This window comes from Amblyomma americanum, chromosome 11, assembly GCF_052857255.1.
Source record: "Amblyomma americanum isolate KBUSLIRL-KWMA chromosome 11, ASM5285725v1, whole genome shotgun sequence".
In the NCBI taxonomy this organism is placed as follows: domain Eukaryota; kingdom Metazoa; phylum Arthropoda; class Arachnida; order Ixodida; family Ixodidae; genus Amblyomma; species Amblyomma americanum.
Genome location: NC_135507.1, coordinates 125,796,318 through 125,813,733, shown reverse-complemented (window position 1 = coordinate 125,813,733; position 17,416 = coordinate 125,796,318). Strand labels below are relative to the sequence as shown.

General features: G+C 49.9%; 1 protein-coding gene across 1 annotated transcript in view; it reads right to left on the bottom strand.

Annotated features, from left to right (window-relative positions):
* The window catches only part of LOC144110660 (tyrosine-protein kinase transmembrane receptor Ror-like), a 268,501-nt gene that overhangs the window by 75,554 nt on the left and 175,531 nt on the right, over window positions 1-17,416 (bottom strand). The window contains exon 5 of the mRNA XM_077643717.1: window positions 14,141-14,216. Within this exon, the coding sequence (XP_077499843.1) occupies window positions 14,141-14,216 (76 nt within the window). The remainder of the gene's footprint in view (window positions 1-14,140; window positions 14,217-17,416) is intronic.

Below are 17,416 nucleotides of genomic sequence, written 5' to 3'. Positions count from 1 at the left end.
CCACGTGCACACACGCACAGACACACACACCCGCACACGCACGCACGCACACACACACGCGCGCGCACACACACACACACAAGCACGCACACACACACACACACACACGCACCGCACAACCACACGCACGCACCACGCACGAGCACCCACGCACGTGCACACACACACACACACACACACACACACACACACACACACACACACACACACACACACACACACACACACACACACGCACACAAAAAAAAACAAGATCAGGACGGTCTTCCCGCTCGCCGTTCTGAACTGTGATGTCTGCGAGTAGCCCCGAAAATAAAAGGGTTGCATACACGCGTAATTTCACTAATTTGCTCAATCTGCAGGATTTTATACATTTCAGTTCCCGCGATGCCATAAGGTACTCGTAGCCTTAGCAGCGACAATTCTTTAGCTCTGAATACAGTTTCACGGGCTGAATTCTTGACCGCGTTTCAATAGAGACCAAAGGCGCCTCTGTTTACTGGGTAGTGCGTGCTTGAAGACCCGATGTGGCCTTAACGCTCTTGCCCATTTCTCATTGCGCTCAGATGTATTTTGGGGACACAAAGACCATCTTGGAGCAAACTGGTGCTTAAGGGCCCTGTCAAACTAGCCCGACACGCCGCCGACGCCGACCCGACAAAGACACCAAAGATCGGCCAACCCGGTCGGCAGACATTGTCTGTGGCAGACCAAGCTGTCACACTAGGCCGACAACGACACCAACTCGTCCGACGACCAGATGTCTCCGTAGTGTGACATGCTTTGACGCCCGCGACGCCAACAAAACCGGTCTGCCGACCGTGTCGTCGCGAGATCGGTCGCCGAGCAAAAACATTCACGAGACACGAACACGATTTCGCTATAGTACTGTTTGTTTATGTTCATAACAAGCTCTGGGATAGATGAATGTCCAAAAAGGTATCATTACTGAGTATCGTTGGCCAATGCCAAGGTGCTGGTTGAAGTGATAACTACGATACAAGCAAATTTCATCCTATAGCCGCCTGCTGCTGCTACTGCTGCTTCGTGAGGCTCGCCTGACGTCTGCTAGATCCGCTGCTGAAGGCGTCGCGGAAATCGTGCATAACTTTATTTTATTATGGGACAGGTTGGCAGTAAAGGGGTGACTAGAGAAGTTTCGTTATTACGGCGCAGGCTTGTTCCAAAGCGCCTGAGCTGCGGCATCGATGCGAAACCAGCTAGGCTTAGCGACGAGTACGGCAGCCGGGAAGCAGCGCAGTTCGTCGCCCTGGCGCTCCCGCAGGCGTCGTCGTTGCCGAAAGCGCGGCTGTTGCGCAGGCATGGTACCGTTGCTCGAATATAGCATGCAGCCTTTCTGATAGCGTGGCTGTTTCGTTTTTTTTTCTTGTGCGAACGTGAAGTAAACCGAGCCTGCTCGCCGGCAGGCCAGCATGGATCCCGTCCGCCGCCGTAATAAGAATCAGCTTAAGATTGTTTTTGACGTAAGCAATAAACGCTGAGACTGAAAAATGTGACAAATGTATCATTTCTGAGGATCGTTGATCAACACCGAGTTGCTGGTAAAAGCAACAACTTTGATAAGAGCAATACTTCTCGCCAGAATCGCCCCGCAAGCTGCCGCTGGCCCGCCGTTGTGGTCCGGCTCGCCTGTCGCCCGCAGCGGTCCGCTAGCTCCGCAGCCGAAGGTGTCGCGGAAATTGACCATAATTTCAGTTCATGGTGCGATTATACTGTTAACAGTGAAGCGATATAGCTACTTGCGAAGCGGAGTCCGCTGCGCCAGTCAGCAGCACAGTTCGTCGCCTGGCGGGACCGCGGGCGGTGCCGTTGCCGAAAGCTCGCTACTAGCGCAAGCATGCTTTGTCGCTGCTCGTGTATAGCAGGCGGTCTTCCTGATAATACGGCTATTTTGTCTTTCCTGGTCCGAACTTCAACACCAAGCCAAGCAGTAATCAGACCGCTGCGGGTGGCAAAGCGTACCCTTTGAGCTCGAGTGCTCGAGTCGAGCGGCGCAACGATGCTTGCTGCTCCGTGTGTCCCTGCTTGCAGTGGGGCTGCAATGCGCAAGCAGCGACCGGTGCATCGCGCCGGCCGAGTTTTCGCATATGGGTCGCCTGCGTTACTTCTGTCCAGAGTGTAACACTGCGGAGTGCTTCTTATCAGCACCTCTGAAGGAGGAAAATTACTCTTCTCCATGGCGTCGCGGGTATGGCAGTAGCTTCGCATTCCAGAGGTTCAGAGTTCGAATCCGCGTGCCCGGAATTATTTTCTTTTTATTATTTTTGCCTTAAATAATCTCTCCCGTCCTGTTTACCCGCGAGCTACTAAATTTATTTTTCGAGCCATGCCTTTCTGACCCAGCAATAAGTGCCGCTCAGTACTGGGCTGCCCTCAACCTAGGTTCATAATCACGATTGTTAAGTTTGTTTTACTATGGTGGGATTTATTTTAAAAAGTTAAAAATGAAGCGTCACGACCCATGAATTTCGCATAGCAGGAAATGACAAAAGAGTGAGAACGAGAAAGGGCCAAGTCGGCGGGAGGTCTCGCACGCTGTCTCGCTAGTGTGACATGGGAGTTGGCGGACCATCGGCCAACTGCCGTCTTGTGGGAGACATGGCGCCGACGCCGACAGTCGGCCGACTGTTTTCGTCGGCGCAGTGTGACATAGAGCCAGACATCACGAAGACATGGCTTTGGCAGACCGAATCGGCCGACTGTTGGCCTAGTGTGACAGGCCCATAACAGAATGAAGCTTGCTACGTTTGGAGACGGCAACATGCCAAAAATATTCAAGCCACTGAGAAGCATCAATCGACAGCGGCTTCAAAGGGCCGTCGACATGGTTGCGGCGCCACGAATGCAGGTGATGGCGTCTACAAGGCACCTTGTTCCCCCCCCCCCCCTCCCCCCCTGCTGTTTACGGGGTGAAACGGCCCTTCGCTGCCTGAGAACGGCTTTGGAGAACCTGTCGTTTGTTTTCAACGCCGGACCCACCCGGGACATAACGACGTCCTTCTCCCGGAGGGGACGGCGGGGGGCGGTAAGCGGCGAGCGGCGCGGTGCTGCAAATGAGCCGTGGCAAATGCGGCCGTGTTTGACTAATCCAACGACGCCGGAATCCTCGTGCTTCGAAAACAACCTCGTCTTAGACTAAGTGCTTTTCCTTATACGTGGAACCGTCTGCAAAGTGCAGTGGCAGCCTTTCGTTCCCACGCTACCGATGTGAAGTGCAGGTGGCTGACCTTCGACGCTGCTTGGGTGGGGCTATTCATCACTGCTGCCTGGACAGCGCGGACCATAACTTGAAAGAAGTGGCGAGAGTGTGTTGTTGGGGACGTCCGGCAAGGTGGACCCTAAAGACTGGACACGTGATCGACGTCACAGTGATTGGACGCATTTTTAATAAACTAAATCCCCCAACTAGGGACCTGGGGACCCTATTTAAGCAGCGATCTGGCAGGTGATCAGCCAGCTCCCGATTCTCTATTGCACTATGTAAAAACGTAAATGAACCCCTTCAGTCTCTTCTCCCATCTCGTCTCTTCGTCACCCCTTAACAGCAGTCTCCCGATCAGGAACCCGTGGACCTTAGCGAGAGACTGTCCAGGCGAACCAGGGCCCATCTATACCAACTGGTGGCAGCAGTGGGATCGACGCGTAATCTCCCAACACCGGTGGCCTGCCATGGGGTTGGAGCCCCACACCTAACAAGCTCAAGCAGTTTCTATGAAGCTTAACATGTCCAGACCCGAGCGGTAACACAAAGTAGACATATGCAGAGCGCCTGGCGGCAGAACCGACGGTGTGTGCTCGCTAATAGCGGAATTTCAGCCCAAGCCAGCGATGCTCTCTATTTTTCTAGGCGAACGCACTGGTCTAAATGAAATAAGAACGCCGCAGCAGAGCAGTTCACAGCTGGATTTTGCGGTTTAGAACCTACGAGAGTGGACTTAAGCTACTGCTCTTCAATCGCTGAAAAGTGCGGTTGAGCCTTTTCTCTTGTAACGTTGAACGTGGTTACTTGAACACAGCACTATGAGTGGCACGTTTCAGTGGGACAAAGTCGACAGCCTTTGCAAAGTAGGATCGCCATAACTCAAAAACACTGTATACATAAATTATGAGAGCGTTAGTAGGCTAACATGCGCTGTAAGTGCCCTGTGTAGAGAAAGAAACTCGATACACCAATCAATACTTTATTAATACTCGAGCCCACTCCGGCTTGAGCCTCAGGCTAAATGAACTGACCATTTTTTGTATTTTTTTCAAACTAAGCATTGTTATATCTACATTCGAGAATTTCGGCATCTTAAAAAGCATGTACACTATTTTTTAAGCGCAGTCAGCGATGACATAAAAATCGCGTACAATAGCAATTAATAAAGAAATAATTATTACACAATACAAAAAATAAATACACACTAAAAAATTAGAATATTCTTGCTAGGCAAGACACAATGCTCCTTTCTTTCTGCTGCCATTAGCGAGTACTGAAGAAAGTACGCGAAATGGGGGACTTGTTAAATTTGAACGAATTAAAAACAGGAATAACAAGCAGAAACGTGCTTCTGAGGAATTTTCTGAGATTGTGCCATTGTGGTATCTAAAGTGCATCCACATGCACTCAGAAGTCTGATTCGTTACCGCTGTGATGAACCAGTTTCTTAAAATGGCCCTGGGTCCACACTGGGCATGAGGAGATTGATGCACAGACTCAAAAATGATTTTGAAGTGATTTAATTACAGCATCTGGCTCGATGCCGCTTACGGGACAGAAGCTGGGCTCGTCGTCGCCGGGGCTGAGTCAGCGTGGTGTGGCACGGGCTCGATGAATGGCTGGTTGTCTGCAGCGGCCGGGCTGGGAGTTCCTCGTGGCTGTGCTGCCCTCGTTCTCGGCTGGTCGTTGGATGAGCTGCCAGGCGTGGAGGCGCGTTGGCGAAGGTCGAACGTTAGCGACGGCTAGACCCCGGGCTCAGGTCAATGCGCAGCCCCAGTCTTCTGCCTCGCTCCGTCTCCGGCCCTCTCGTCCACTCGCCCCGATCGCTCTCCCCCTTCCTCCCGTCGGCCTCCGCTTTTAAAGCCTTTGCTTCTTTCTTCAGCCGTGGCCGCGCCTTTGTCCACTCCCCCGTGGCTCTCGAGGGGTGCATAATGACGGGGACACTCAAGCGTCGTTCGACAGGGCCGTCGACGGTTACCATATATGGTCATGTTTCTCCGCCACAACCAAATATGGTCATGTCTCTCCGCTGCGACCCTACGCCAGGACGGCGCGGCCAACCGTCTCCAGGAAAAGTCACTGACCGGCTCGCCGTGGCACCGGTGCATGTGCACGAATCGTCACATCCGCTCCTTCTTAAAAGGAATGTTCATTGAACATTAGGAATTCGTCATACACACACACGCGCACACACACACGCCGCGCTGTTCGGGCCAGTATCCCGCACAAGTCGCTCCTTTCTTCCCCACGAGCACCGAGCCAGAGCGGAGTTTCAGCACAATTCTTCACCGTAGATACCACTCGAGTGCACAATATAAGACCATAATTAACAGTATGTACAACATCTCAAACAAGAGAACGAACAAAAAATGAAACTAAACGAAGCGCACTTGTAATGTACAAAAGAAGGAAATGTAGTCTTAGCGAGGTACCTCCCTGTCCACTACTCGTTTACGGAGGTAGTACCTAGCGGCTGGAATACGTCTGCCAGATTGGAATGCCTCCTCCTCGAGAAGGGCGCCTCCGAGCTGCGACTGCATGAAGTGTTCCAGTTCATCACATGGACTGAAATTTTTGTGCTGGCCGCTCTGACCGCTTTTCTGCAATGCAGGGTTATTTACAATGGCGGGCTCCGTGCGAAGGTTATCCTCCCCCTCCTGTTCCCTTGAGGCAGCCGTTTCAGAAAGAGGCGAGCATGTTGGTGCTTGCTTTAACCGGTTAGCATGGACCACAGCGGTTGAGGCCCCTGCGATCTCCCGAATCCGAAAATTAACCGGCGATAGCTGCTCTACTATGCGGTAAGGTCCTTTCCATTTGGGCGTTAACTTACGGGCAAGCCCTGCCTTGACCTGCACACACTCAAGGTATACGCGGTCTCCCACCCTGAAAGGAACCGCCCTAGCCCTAGTGTCGAACCGCCTTTTTCTTTTGTCGGCTGCTTCCCGTAATGCTTCGGCTGTTACGTCATGGGCCACTTGCAATCGAGACGTCAGTTCGGCTCGATAATCATCTACTGACCCGTATGGCACCCGTCTCTGTCCATCAACCACCGCATTCGGTGTGTCTGGGTCGCGACCGTACAAGAGGTAGAAAGGGGAGTCTCCGGAGCTCTCGTGCACCGCCGTGTTGTAAGAAAAAACAGCAAACGGTATCCAGAGGTCCCAATCCTGTTGGTCTCGCGAAACATAATGGGATAGCAGTTTGCTTGCTGTTTGATTAAGCCTCTCCACAGCACCGTTACAAGCCGGGTGGTAAGGGGTGGTCTGTCTTTTGTCAATTCCCAGAAGGTTATACACATCTTTCATCAACCTCGACACAAAGTTTGACCCTTGATCCGTTAACAACTGCCGCGGAACGCCGTGCCGCAGAACCACTGTTTCTACAAAGGCACGTGCCACAGTTTCTGCTTTTTGGTCGGGCAGTGCTGTTATCTCAGCATACTTCGTTAGGTGGTCAACGCACACCAGTACATATTTGTTTCCTGTTGTCGTAGTCGGAAGTGGGCCTAGGATATCCATGCCAACCCTCTCAAAAGGCGTCGAGACTTCCTCGAATTCCTGAAGGGGGGCCGGCCTGCGGTTTTTCGGAGTTTTTCTTTCCAGGCAAGAACGGCAGTTAGCGCAGTACTCTTTAACATCTGAACGCATGCCCTGCCAATAGTAGTAGCGCTCCAACCTCCTTTGCATCTTCATTACTCCAAAATGGCCCGCGTATGGGGCATCGTGAAAAACCCTCAAGACGTGCGGCACCATTGACTTTGGTACCACCACTCTTTCCCACACCTGGCTAGCCTTCCTTCCTGACCGCGTAGGCCGGGTGCGCTTTCGTAGGGTTCCTTCGTTGTCAACAAAGTAACAATTGTCGGGATCCCGGGCGATCCCCCCAGAAATGGCATGAAATGTTTTCTCTAGCCCTTTGTCCTTTCGCTGCTCGGTGCGGAGATCGTTTGTATCTATGGCCGGACAAAACTCATTCACGGTGCGTACCAGGTTAGCTCGACTTAATGCGTCCGCGTTAGTGTGCGCCTTGCCTGGCTTGTGTTCTATCTCGAAATCGTATTCCTGAAGTTGCAGATTCCAGCGCGCGAGGCGCGAGCTCGGATCCTTCACGTTTAGAAGCCACTTAAGGGGTTGGCAGTCGGTCACTAGCCTGAATCTGTGGCCATAGAGGTAGCACCGAAAGTGCCGCACGGCCCAAACCAATGCAAGGCACTCCCGCTCAGTGGCACTGTACCGCTGCTCGACTGGACTGAATTGCCGGCTCGCGAACGCGATAGGGTGCTCCTTGCCGTCAAAATTCTGAGACAGCACTGCACCCGCTGCAAACTTCGAGGCGTCAGTCGCTACAATGAAAGGCTGGCTGAAGTTTGGATATCGTAGCAAGGGAGCGGTTATTAATTTTTCCTTTAGTTCTTCGAACGCCACCTCTGCCTCCTCCGACCATACGAACTCTATGTTTTTTGCTGTTAGTGCAGTCAGTGGCTTTGCGATACGGGCGAAATCTCGCACATGCCTTCGGTAGTATCCGACTAAGCCAAGAAACTCGCGAACGCCTCGAACTCCAGTTGGTCTAGGGAAGTCGCGGACGCTACTTAACTTTCCCGCTTCAGGTTCTACGCCGTCTGCGGAAACGATATGTCCAAGGTATTTGACCTGCCGCTGTAGAAGTTGGCACTTTGAAGGTTTCAATTTTAAGCCAGCAGCTCGCAATCTGACCAGCACTTCCTCAATGGCCTCCAAATGTTCGGCAAAGGTGCTGCTGTAAATTATTATATCGTCCATGTAGACGAAGCACCTCTTTCCCAGCAAACCGGCCAAGATTACGTCCGCAGTTCTCTGCCAGACTGCAGGGCTGTTAACCAGTCCCATCGGCATGCGTCTCCGCTGAAAGTGGCCAGACGGGGTGTTAAATGCGGTTTTGTCGACATCGTTTGGATCCATTTCGATCTGCCAGAACCCCGATGCGAGGTCGACAACTGTAAAATACTTGGCTGACCCAAGCTGCGCGAGGGTTTCCTGCACCTGTGGCAGCGGGTAGGGATCTATCCTTGTAATGGAATTCAATCGCCGGTAGTCTATTACCAGTCGAAATGAACCATCGGGTTTCTCAACTAGAAGTGCCGGTGCCCCCCACGGCGACTTGGAATGCTCAACAATGCCTTTGTCGATTAGCTCTTGGACCTGCCTATCCGTTTCCTCTCTTTGTGAGTAGGGAATTCTATAGGCCCGTTGGTACACTGGTGGCGAGTCGCCAGTCGTTATGCGGTGTTTAATCACTCTGCACTTTCCCAGGTCTAGCTTAGATGCAGCGAACACATCCGAGTAGCGCTGTAGGAGACCCTCAACTCTTCCTCGCTCTTTGCAGTCGATGTGAGAGAGGTCAAACTGCAGGTTCCCTTCTTTTCCTTTCCTTTCATTGACGAGGCCCGTAGTGCAAATCGGGGTACCCTGCTCATCTACCTCAGCCGTGCAGAATGTAGCTATGTTTTTGTTTTTCGGCAGGTGAAGCTCTTGTTGCGAGTAGTTACATAAGCGGACGGGAACCCTTTTCTTTGAGTCAACCGTGACCAAACAGCCCGCCACACTCAGTCCTATTGCGAGCCCCTCTATAGGTTCAACGGCTCCTATGTGTCCCTCATCAATCTGAGCTGACATCGCTCCCACACAGATTATCTCTGACCGAGGCGGCACCACTGTTTCTCTCGTTGCCCTAACACTAACGCCCGCGTGTGTTAGCGAGCCCTGTTTCGCGCTCTGTTCCCCATAGTCCACTCGTGCAACGTACTCGGCCTCTCGATTTGCTAATGGGACCAAAGCCCCGCGACAGGAAAGGCAGTTCTGGCTTAATATGAGATCGATGCCATGCTGCCGTAACAGGTCCTGACCTACGAGGCCCGATATACCATCCGGCAACGACACAGCATCGGAACAAATGTAGCTGGGATGGTCAAAACTTTCGTTCCCGATTGTGAAGCGCAAAAGGTACAGTCCTCCCGTGTCGAGGTCAGCTCCTGTGATGCCCACGAATCTTACTTCCGGAGATTCTCGGGCCTCATGCACCTGTCTGTCTCCCTTCCTTGTCAGCAGATCAAAAAACTTTTGCTTAAGGAGCGTTATCCGGGAGCCAGTGTCAACCAACAGATTGCAAGTGACCCCGTTTACCACGAATTTGGCAATCGGGCAGGATTCTCCAAAAACGCTTACAATAGCCCAGCTATTACTGCTCTCCCCCCCAACCGGCTCGGCTGCGGGGGGCTCTACGCGTTTTTTGGCACAATATATCTTTGTTCCATCCCCGTGTTGGTCAGCGCGCGCTGCTGCCCATTTGGCGTACCAGATTCGCGGTTTAGCTCGGGACAGTATCTGGCAACGTGTCCGTACCTTCTGCAAGCATAGCAGCGAACCTGCCTCCTTTCATGGTTCCGGAAATTGCCCCTGTTATTTAACTGTAGGCCTTCCGCGAGGAGCGCCTCCAGCCGGTCTAGCCTATCGGTCAACTGAGTAACATTCGCGTCGGCGCTTGCACTTTTTGGCTCTGTTACAAGCCGCACCTTCTCCTCACTGGAGACAAGCAACTCATTACGCTCCTCGTCTACAGCTGCCTCTACCGCTCCTTCAAAAGTAGACGGGGCCTTGGACAGAACAAACCTGCGCACCGGATCCCTCAAGCCAGTGATGAACTGGGACGTCATCTGCTCCAGAAGCAGCTCTCTGGCGTGCTTTTGCTTCGAACTATCAGGCCCCGGTTCTCGAGCTAGGGTTTCGTTCCCAACGAAGCGAAGGCGGGAGGCAAACGCGCGTGCGTCTTCCCCCGGCTTCTGCCGAGCGTCGAGGAACCGCCTGAGCTTTACGCTAGAAGGTTCCCTGTCAAAATATTTAAACGCTAGCTTTTTAAATTCAGCCAACGTGCCCGCGTTCCTGACTCCCTCATCTCTCCAGGCAAAATCATGTGCTGCCCCTGACATGCGGCATTTCGCCATTCCCAGCTGTTGTGCATCCGTTAACCCGCCCATTTTGCACACCTGCTCCAACATGTCAAAAAATTGAACAATAGACGGCCCCTGACCGTCGCCAGTGAATCTCTCCACCAAGTTTGCTAATGCAAGTACGCTTGCCCCAAAGGGCTGTGCACTCGAGTGGGCTTCTTCCATATTATACCAAATATAGTCAGTGCCTCAAGCTCCTCTCGCCGGGGGTGCAGTCCAGCTTTTGCCCAATGATTTAAGTGTGGACCCCACTTCTGACACCAATGTGATGAACCAGTTTCTTAAAATGGCCCTGGGTCCACACTGGGCATGAAGAGATTGATGCACAGACTCAAAAATGATTTTGAAGTGATTTAATTAAAGCATCTGGCTCGATGCCGCTTACGGGACAGAAGCTGGGCTCGTCGTCGCCGGGGCTGAGTCAGCGTGGTGTGGCACGGGCTCGATGAATGGCTGGTTGTCTGCAGCGGCCGGGCTGGGAGTTCCTCGTGGCTGTGCTGCCCTCGTTCTCGGCTGGTCGTTGGAGGAGCTGCCAGGCGTGGAGGCGCGTTGGCGAAGGTCGAACGTTAGCGACGGCTAGACCCCGGGCTCAGGTCAATGCGCAGCCCCAGTCTTCTGCCTCGCTCCGTCTCCGGCCCTCACGTCCACTCGCCCCGATCGCTCTGTTCCTTCCTCCCGTCGGCTTCCGCTTTTAAAGCCTTTGCTTCTTTCTTCAGCCGTGGCCGCGCCTTTGTCCACTCCCCCGTGGCTCTCGAGGGGTGCATAATGACGGGGAAACTCAAGCGTCGTTCGACAGGGCCGTCGACGGTTACCATATATGGTCATGCTTCTCCGCCACAACCAAATATGGTCATGTCTCTCCGCTGCGACCCGACGCCAGGACGGCGCGGCCAACCGTCTCCAGGAAAAGTCACTGACCGGCTCGCCGTGGCACCGGTGCATGTGCACGAATCGTCACACCGCTACTTTTTCAGCGCACAACATCCAGCAACGCTAACTGGACGAAATATGATCTGCATTACGGCATATATTTTAACTGCTTGAAACAATATAATGCAACAGTCTAGTGATGGCCTAGAATTTCCAGACACTAAAGAAAATCAGTGATGATGTTTTTTTTTAATCCTTGTCAGAATTGACCAATTTCCAAAATTTTTGAATTTCAGATTTCAACACCATGAAAAAAAAGCTTACCCGTCTGGAAGTACGAATTTATTCTGGCGGTAGTAGAAAGCATTGATAAATATTGAAACAAAAATCCAGCCCCAAGTTCTCATTCACTGTCTCATTATTGTCCTGACAAGTGCCCTTCTCGCACGTATAACTTTCTGAACGATGTTTGCGATTCTTTAACAGTACCTCTTGCTGGGCGAGTTGGTGTAACATTATGTAACAAAAGTAAAACCAGCGCTTATTTTATAAAAACCGTCCTGTCTGGTCTTTCTGTGTGGTTTGTGTAAAAATTAGCGCTGTTTATACTTTTCTTACACTTTGCGATTCTTGTTCTGCCAAATTATAAGGGGAAAAAATACTGTTGCACTGCTGCCAACAGAACAGTTCGCATATATTTACTACAAAAATATTCATCTTCCATAAAATTTTAGTTTTTTCTTTTTTTCTGCGAAGATCCCAACTTCTTATTTTGCGAAATCGCAAAAGCGACGTTTCCCACCTGTTGTGATATACGATATTTTTCCAAGAAAACCGCAGCGCTTCTTGCAAAACCAAGTTCAATTCCCTTGTGTCAAGGCATTTGTTCACTACGCATAAAAATGTAATCGAAAACCAAAAAATGGCGATGCGATTTCAAGTACCGTCCTTACCTGAACACACCCATATGCTGGATGTTACACTTGAGATGATCTGTAATCTTAAGCATAGGCTTTTTTATTTTTAAGAGCGCTTTGTTCGGCATAGCATTGTCAGCGGTGTAGCATATCAGAATACAGCTAAGAGGTGCTAACATAGCAGACTGGTTAACTAACATTCAATAGTTAACTTTCTAATTTTTACCGTTAGGCTTTTTTATTACTGAGAGGCGTGTAGCCTAGCGTGAGTAATATTTAGTGAGTCAGTGATTCTTTTTTTTTCTCGCTACACAGTGAAAAAAGAAGCCAAGGGAAAAGCCGTTCAAGCACGGCTTGAGTTGGCCTTGGCCCCACTTACCAGGCAGTGGCAGCAGCGAGAACAGCAGAAAAGTTAATGTCCTAGGACGCAGCTAAATCATTCTATATAAAGCAAAATATACAGCAATAAAAATGAAACCGCAGCAAGTGGTACAAACATTCAGCTTATCAGAATAAACTACATCACACTGCATCAATTGGGCGCATATCACATGATACACAAAATAAAAGAGTAGGATTCAACGGTTGGAACATGGCAATGAGATCAGAAAGTTGCAGTTTAGAAGTGTCGATACCTTGATTTAAAAAGTCGATTAACATACGTGGTAACAGATAATGCAGCATTTGTCGACGGTAATTAGTCCGGCAGGTAGATAATTTCCGAAATGGGGCAGATCTGGTGGTGTATCCTGAATCGGTTAAGCGTAGTCCGACAATGCCGGTAAGGGTATTGCTTCCGCGCTCTTGACTAATATAATATTCTCGTGATAACCTAAACCTATATAGCTCACTAACTCTCAGTATATTGAACTGTTTAAAAAGCTGAGAGGTAGATTGCAGGTATGGCACGTTAGCAATAACGCGTAGAAATTTGTTTTGTGTCGTTAGTAACTTGTTTAGATTACCGTCTGTGGTTGTGCCCCATACTAGAAATGAATAATTTAGGTAGGATGCGAACAGAGACCTACATAAGATTAACTTCACGCTCTCAGGTAACAGACACCTGTTTCGATTTACTATCCCTGTCGTACTGCGCAGTCTGCTCCACACAAAATTTACATGGCCATCCCAGTGAAAGTGTTCGGAAAAATGCACTCCAAGAACTTTAACGCACTGCATAATTTCAATCTTCGAAGATTTAAATATTAGGTCAGTAATCATAGCGGCCTGTTTACCTCTAGGTTGAAAATTTATGGCTTTTGTTTTTGTAGCATTAACCTTGAGGTGGTAATTTCTCGTCCAGATATATAACGCTCGGAAGACATCGTTTGCTTTTACAACTGCGTCACTGACATTTGAAGAGGCAACAAATATACTGGTGTCATCATCATAAAGAATAAATTTATTTTCTGACCTTATATTAACCAGATCATTTATATACAGAATGAAAACCACAGGACCCGAAATACTTAAAAAGGGCCCAATATGCATATAAGTTGTTAAAATTTCGAAAACGCCGTTATTATCGGCGCTGTGGACCAACAAATTTGACCTATTTCGACGATTAACGTGCACTGGAGATGTTGCTTTGCCTGCAAGCTTCTCGAAAGCGGATGTATTTTGCAATGGGGGAGCGCAAATTTGTTGGGCCCCAACGCCAAAGGTAACCGCGAAATTTTGAAAACTGATATCTATACTGCTTACGGCTGGCTACACACCTCTCAATTATATAATTAGCCTAACGGTAATAATTAGAAAGTTAACTATTGAATATAGTTAGCCAATCTGCTAACTAGCACGCCTTAGCAGTATTTGAAGATACCACACCGCTGACAATGCCATGCCGAAAAAAGCGCTCTTCGAACTCACAAATCCTATTTTTAAAATTTTGGTAGTCTTAGGTGAAACAGCCTGAACACACAAGCAGCGAGTGTGTGCGCAACCGACGAATTTTTTTACTCGGTTTTAAGCAGGCATGAGAAACGCCGATCGGGCACACGACGTCAGTTGCGAACGTTCGCCCATTGAGAAAGCACCGGAAGCGGAATTTCGTGATGAAATAAAAATAAGAATTGTGCCGAAAAGTGAGACCAGAACATCTCAACTTCTGGCGAGGAACAGGCAGGCAAAAGAGCAGGCTCTCACCTTCCTCCGAGTCCCGGGAAGTGCGGAAACACGGGCGGAAACTGGGGTATCTGCGCTGGTGCGTGGTGGATGGGGCCTGCGTCAGGGAGAAAGAAAGGGAAACAAGGTAGGAATTACACACCTCATTCTTTCTTACTCTTCACGGACACACACACGAACAGCTTGGTGTTGTATCAGCTGCGATGGCATTCCCACTTCGATGCCCGGCCTGAACGGGCGACAGACTTCTCTCGATTGTAGGCTTCGTCAATGCTGGAAAGCGTGACGCGCCCATATTTTCACTAATAAGAAAATTTTATATTCAGGAATGAGAGCTGAGAGAAAGCGCAGGAAATGTCGCCTCAAGTCCACCGCTTCTCCTCGACACGCGTCTTTTGACAACGTTCGTTATGTACGCCCGGCGAAATAACACAGCACAGTACGCAAGAATTCCTTGCAGCTGTGTATATATGCGGCAATAACATGAACTGACAACTAACTAACTAACACTCACTCACTCTTGCCCTTAACGAAAAAATTTCTATGAGAAGGTGAATTCACTCTAATTTGTTCCGACAAAGAAAGTTGAAGAATTGCCTTGTGTAAATAGGAGCGACGCCTCTCCTTATTGTCACGTGAGCTTGTGCGGATCAAGAAAAACGTACGCACGCGGAAAAGCTAAAATGTAGACGTGTAATGGATTCGCCAATTCAAACTGTCCGAATTTTGGCCCATACTGAGAGCAAGGAAGGAGGCGGCGATTATAAGCATGGTCGGTGACCGAAAGATGCTAACGAAAACCTCAGTTGATAGTCTTGCAATCGCTTTCATTTCCTCTGCCAAAGCGCGAAGAGAACAGCCCGTTGGCGATTTGTGAGAGCGATCTTAAGAGAACGCAGAGAAACACCGCTAGCCACATCCGCATACTGCCTCAGCGGTGATGGCGCTCGGCTTCTGAGCGAACGTTCGTCAAAGCGACCAGCGGCTGCGGCGGCAGCATTTATACAAAGGTGAAATACGCTACGACGTCACTCATAGCCTAGGCGCAGCTTCAAGGCGTTAAAACTCCCCATAACACCTCCTTACACAGTGCGATGGCTTTTCCGCTTTGCGCATACTCTGCAATACTGCTTCACCGCACACATACCAGTGATGGGGCAAAGCACGGTTTACAGGGACGGCACACGGGCTACAGTCGATGTATTCGCTCATTGCAATTTGCAAGGCCCTTGTGTGCATTTCAGTCCGCATCGGCCATGAAGAACATGAAGCGAAGTGAACACCATTGTTGCTCATAAAACTGTGGTACTGATTCGATCTTACTGAGAACTCGATGAATCGCATCAAAAACAGCCAGATGAAAAATAGAAGGCGAGAAAGACAACTCGTCACCCTTTCCCTATTCGACGTTAGCAGCTGAACAGAACTCATCTGCACAGAACTATATCGTGTGCAACTCTTCATGCATAACAGTTGCTGTCATTTTGTTACTTGCACTGTGGCTGTCTTGTAGATCTGGTGGGTGGGTGATACTACCCGCTCTTCCATTCCTTTCAACGAGCCAATTTCTCTTACGTTTAGACAGCCCAACTTTTCTTATTCGTTTATTTATAAGCCCAAATTTCGCCTCTTTATTTCACTTTTGCCGCGCCGTACGCCCTAACTCACGCAGGTGGAATAGCGCTACGCGGAATGAATAACGTAAGAAACCGGCGCCCGCAAACGACGCCTCCCAAGCTCGCTCTCCCTCACTGCTTCAGCCGATATTCCGGGCAGGCAAAGCAAGCAGCACAGCGCCCCGGTTAACGAAGCAGAAAGAGAAAGGCGCGCTTCCGGCCGTTCCGCTCCTCCCGATTGGTCGGCGTGAAACGATGATGACTTCCGCGATGCACTTTTCTCCTCCTTTCCGTACTCGCGCTGGCGAAACGAGCGACCCCCCCCCCCTCTCTCTCTTTCTGTGCTTCTATGACACCTTGCCTCCCTAAAACTATGCAGCACTGCTGGAGCTATGAAAGTTGGAATTGACAGCAGAAAGTCTTGCCGTCACGCAGAAATTCTTGACAAAGTAAGTCAGGCATTTTTCTTGTCGCGACAGAGACGACAGGACATGGCTCATTATTACCGAAAGTGCGACGGAATAGTCTACAAAAGAAGAAAAATGAAGCGCACGATAGCGGTTACCACGAATTAACGTTTGTTCCACTCAAGCATAAATACCGCATAATCAGCCTTCCAGGGCCGCAACGGCAACCACGGTACGACAGTCTGCGACACGCTTACGTTATTAGATGTGTGGATTGCAAAGGAAAAAAAAATCATCGTCAGAAAGGGCTAGCCAGGGCTGAAAATTGGTTTCTAAAGAAAGGAAATGACACAGTACCTGTCTCACATCTCGGTGGACACCTTTTTTTTAAGCGATGTTTATTGCCTCAGGGCATAAAGGTTATGAAATGAGAGATGAGTAAGACGCTAAGATGGAGTAAGATGAGGTGATGGTCGACAGCTGTTCCGCGCCGTGAGGAAAGGGATAGAGCCCGTTTTTTTTTCTGCCTCGCTGGTTGTTTCGTTTTTTACGCCAGAAACCTAAACCAGTGTCTACTTGTCCAGCTTTCTGCATTTACCAAGGTGATCGTTTTGCTACCAGAACATCCGCGCATAACGCGCGTTTTTATCGCTGGTTACTATCAACAAATATACTGCTAAGATGAAAATAAAACCTCCCATGTTTAAATGAAAAACCTGCCTGCACCCGCTCAGGTGCCCAGCTTCGCAAGGATTTTTGTCCATGCATAGATATTTGTTTAGCGACCTGCTTCATCCGAGCTTATCTTCTGCCGTCCTGATTCCTGGACAGCGCATTCAAGGTGGTAGTCAACTACGAAGAGCTTTAATAATAATAATTGGTTTTGGGGGAAAGGAAATGGCACAGTATCTGTCTCATGTATCGTTGGACACCTGAACCGCGCCGTAAGGGAAGGGTAAAGGAGGGAATGAAAGGAGAAAGGAAGAGAGAGGTGCCGTAGTGGAGGGCTCCGTAACAATTTCGACCCCCTGGGGATCTTTAACGTGCACTGACATCGCACAGCACACGGGCGCCTTAGCGTTTTTCCTCCATAAAAACGCAGCCGCCGCGGTCGGGTTCGAACCCGGGAACCCCGGATCAGTAGTCGAGCGCCCTAACCACTGAGCCACCGCGGCGGGTCACGAAGAGCTTTCTAATTTAATTCCTGGTTGACTCAGGCGCCCTCTGTCTTCCACAGCAATGCACAGTTTTCGCGGAGCACAGCATATACAGTT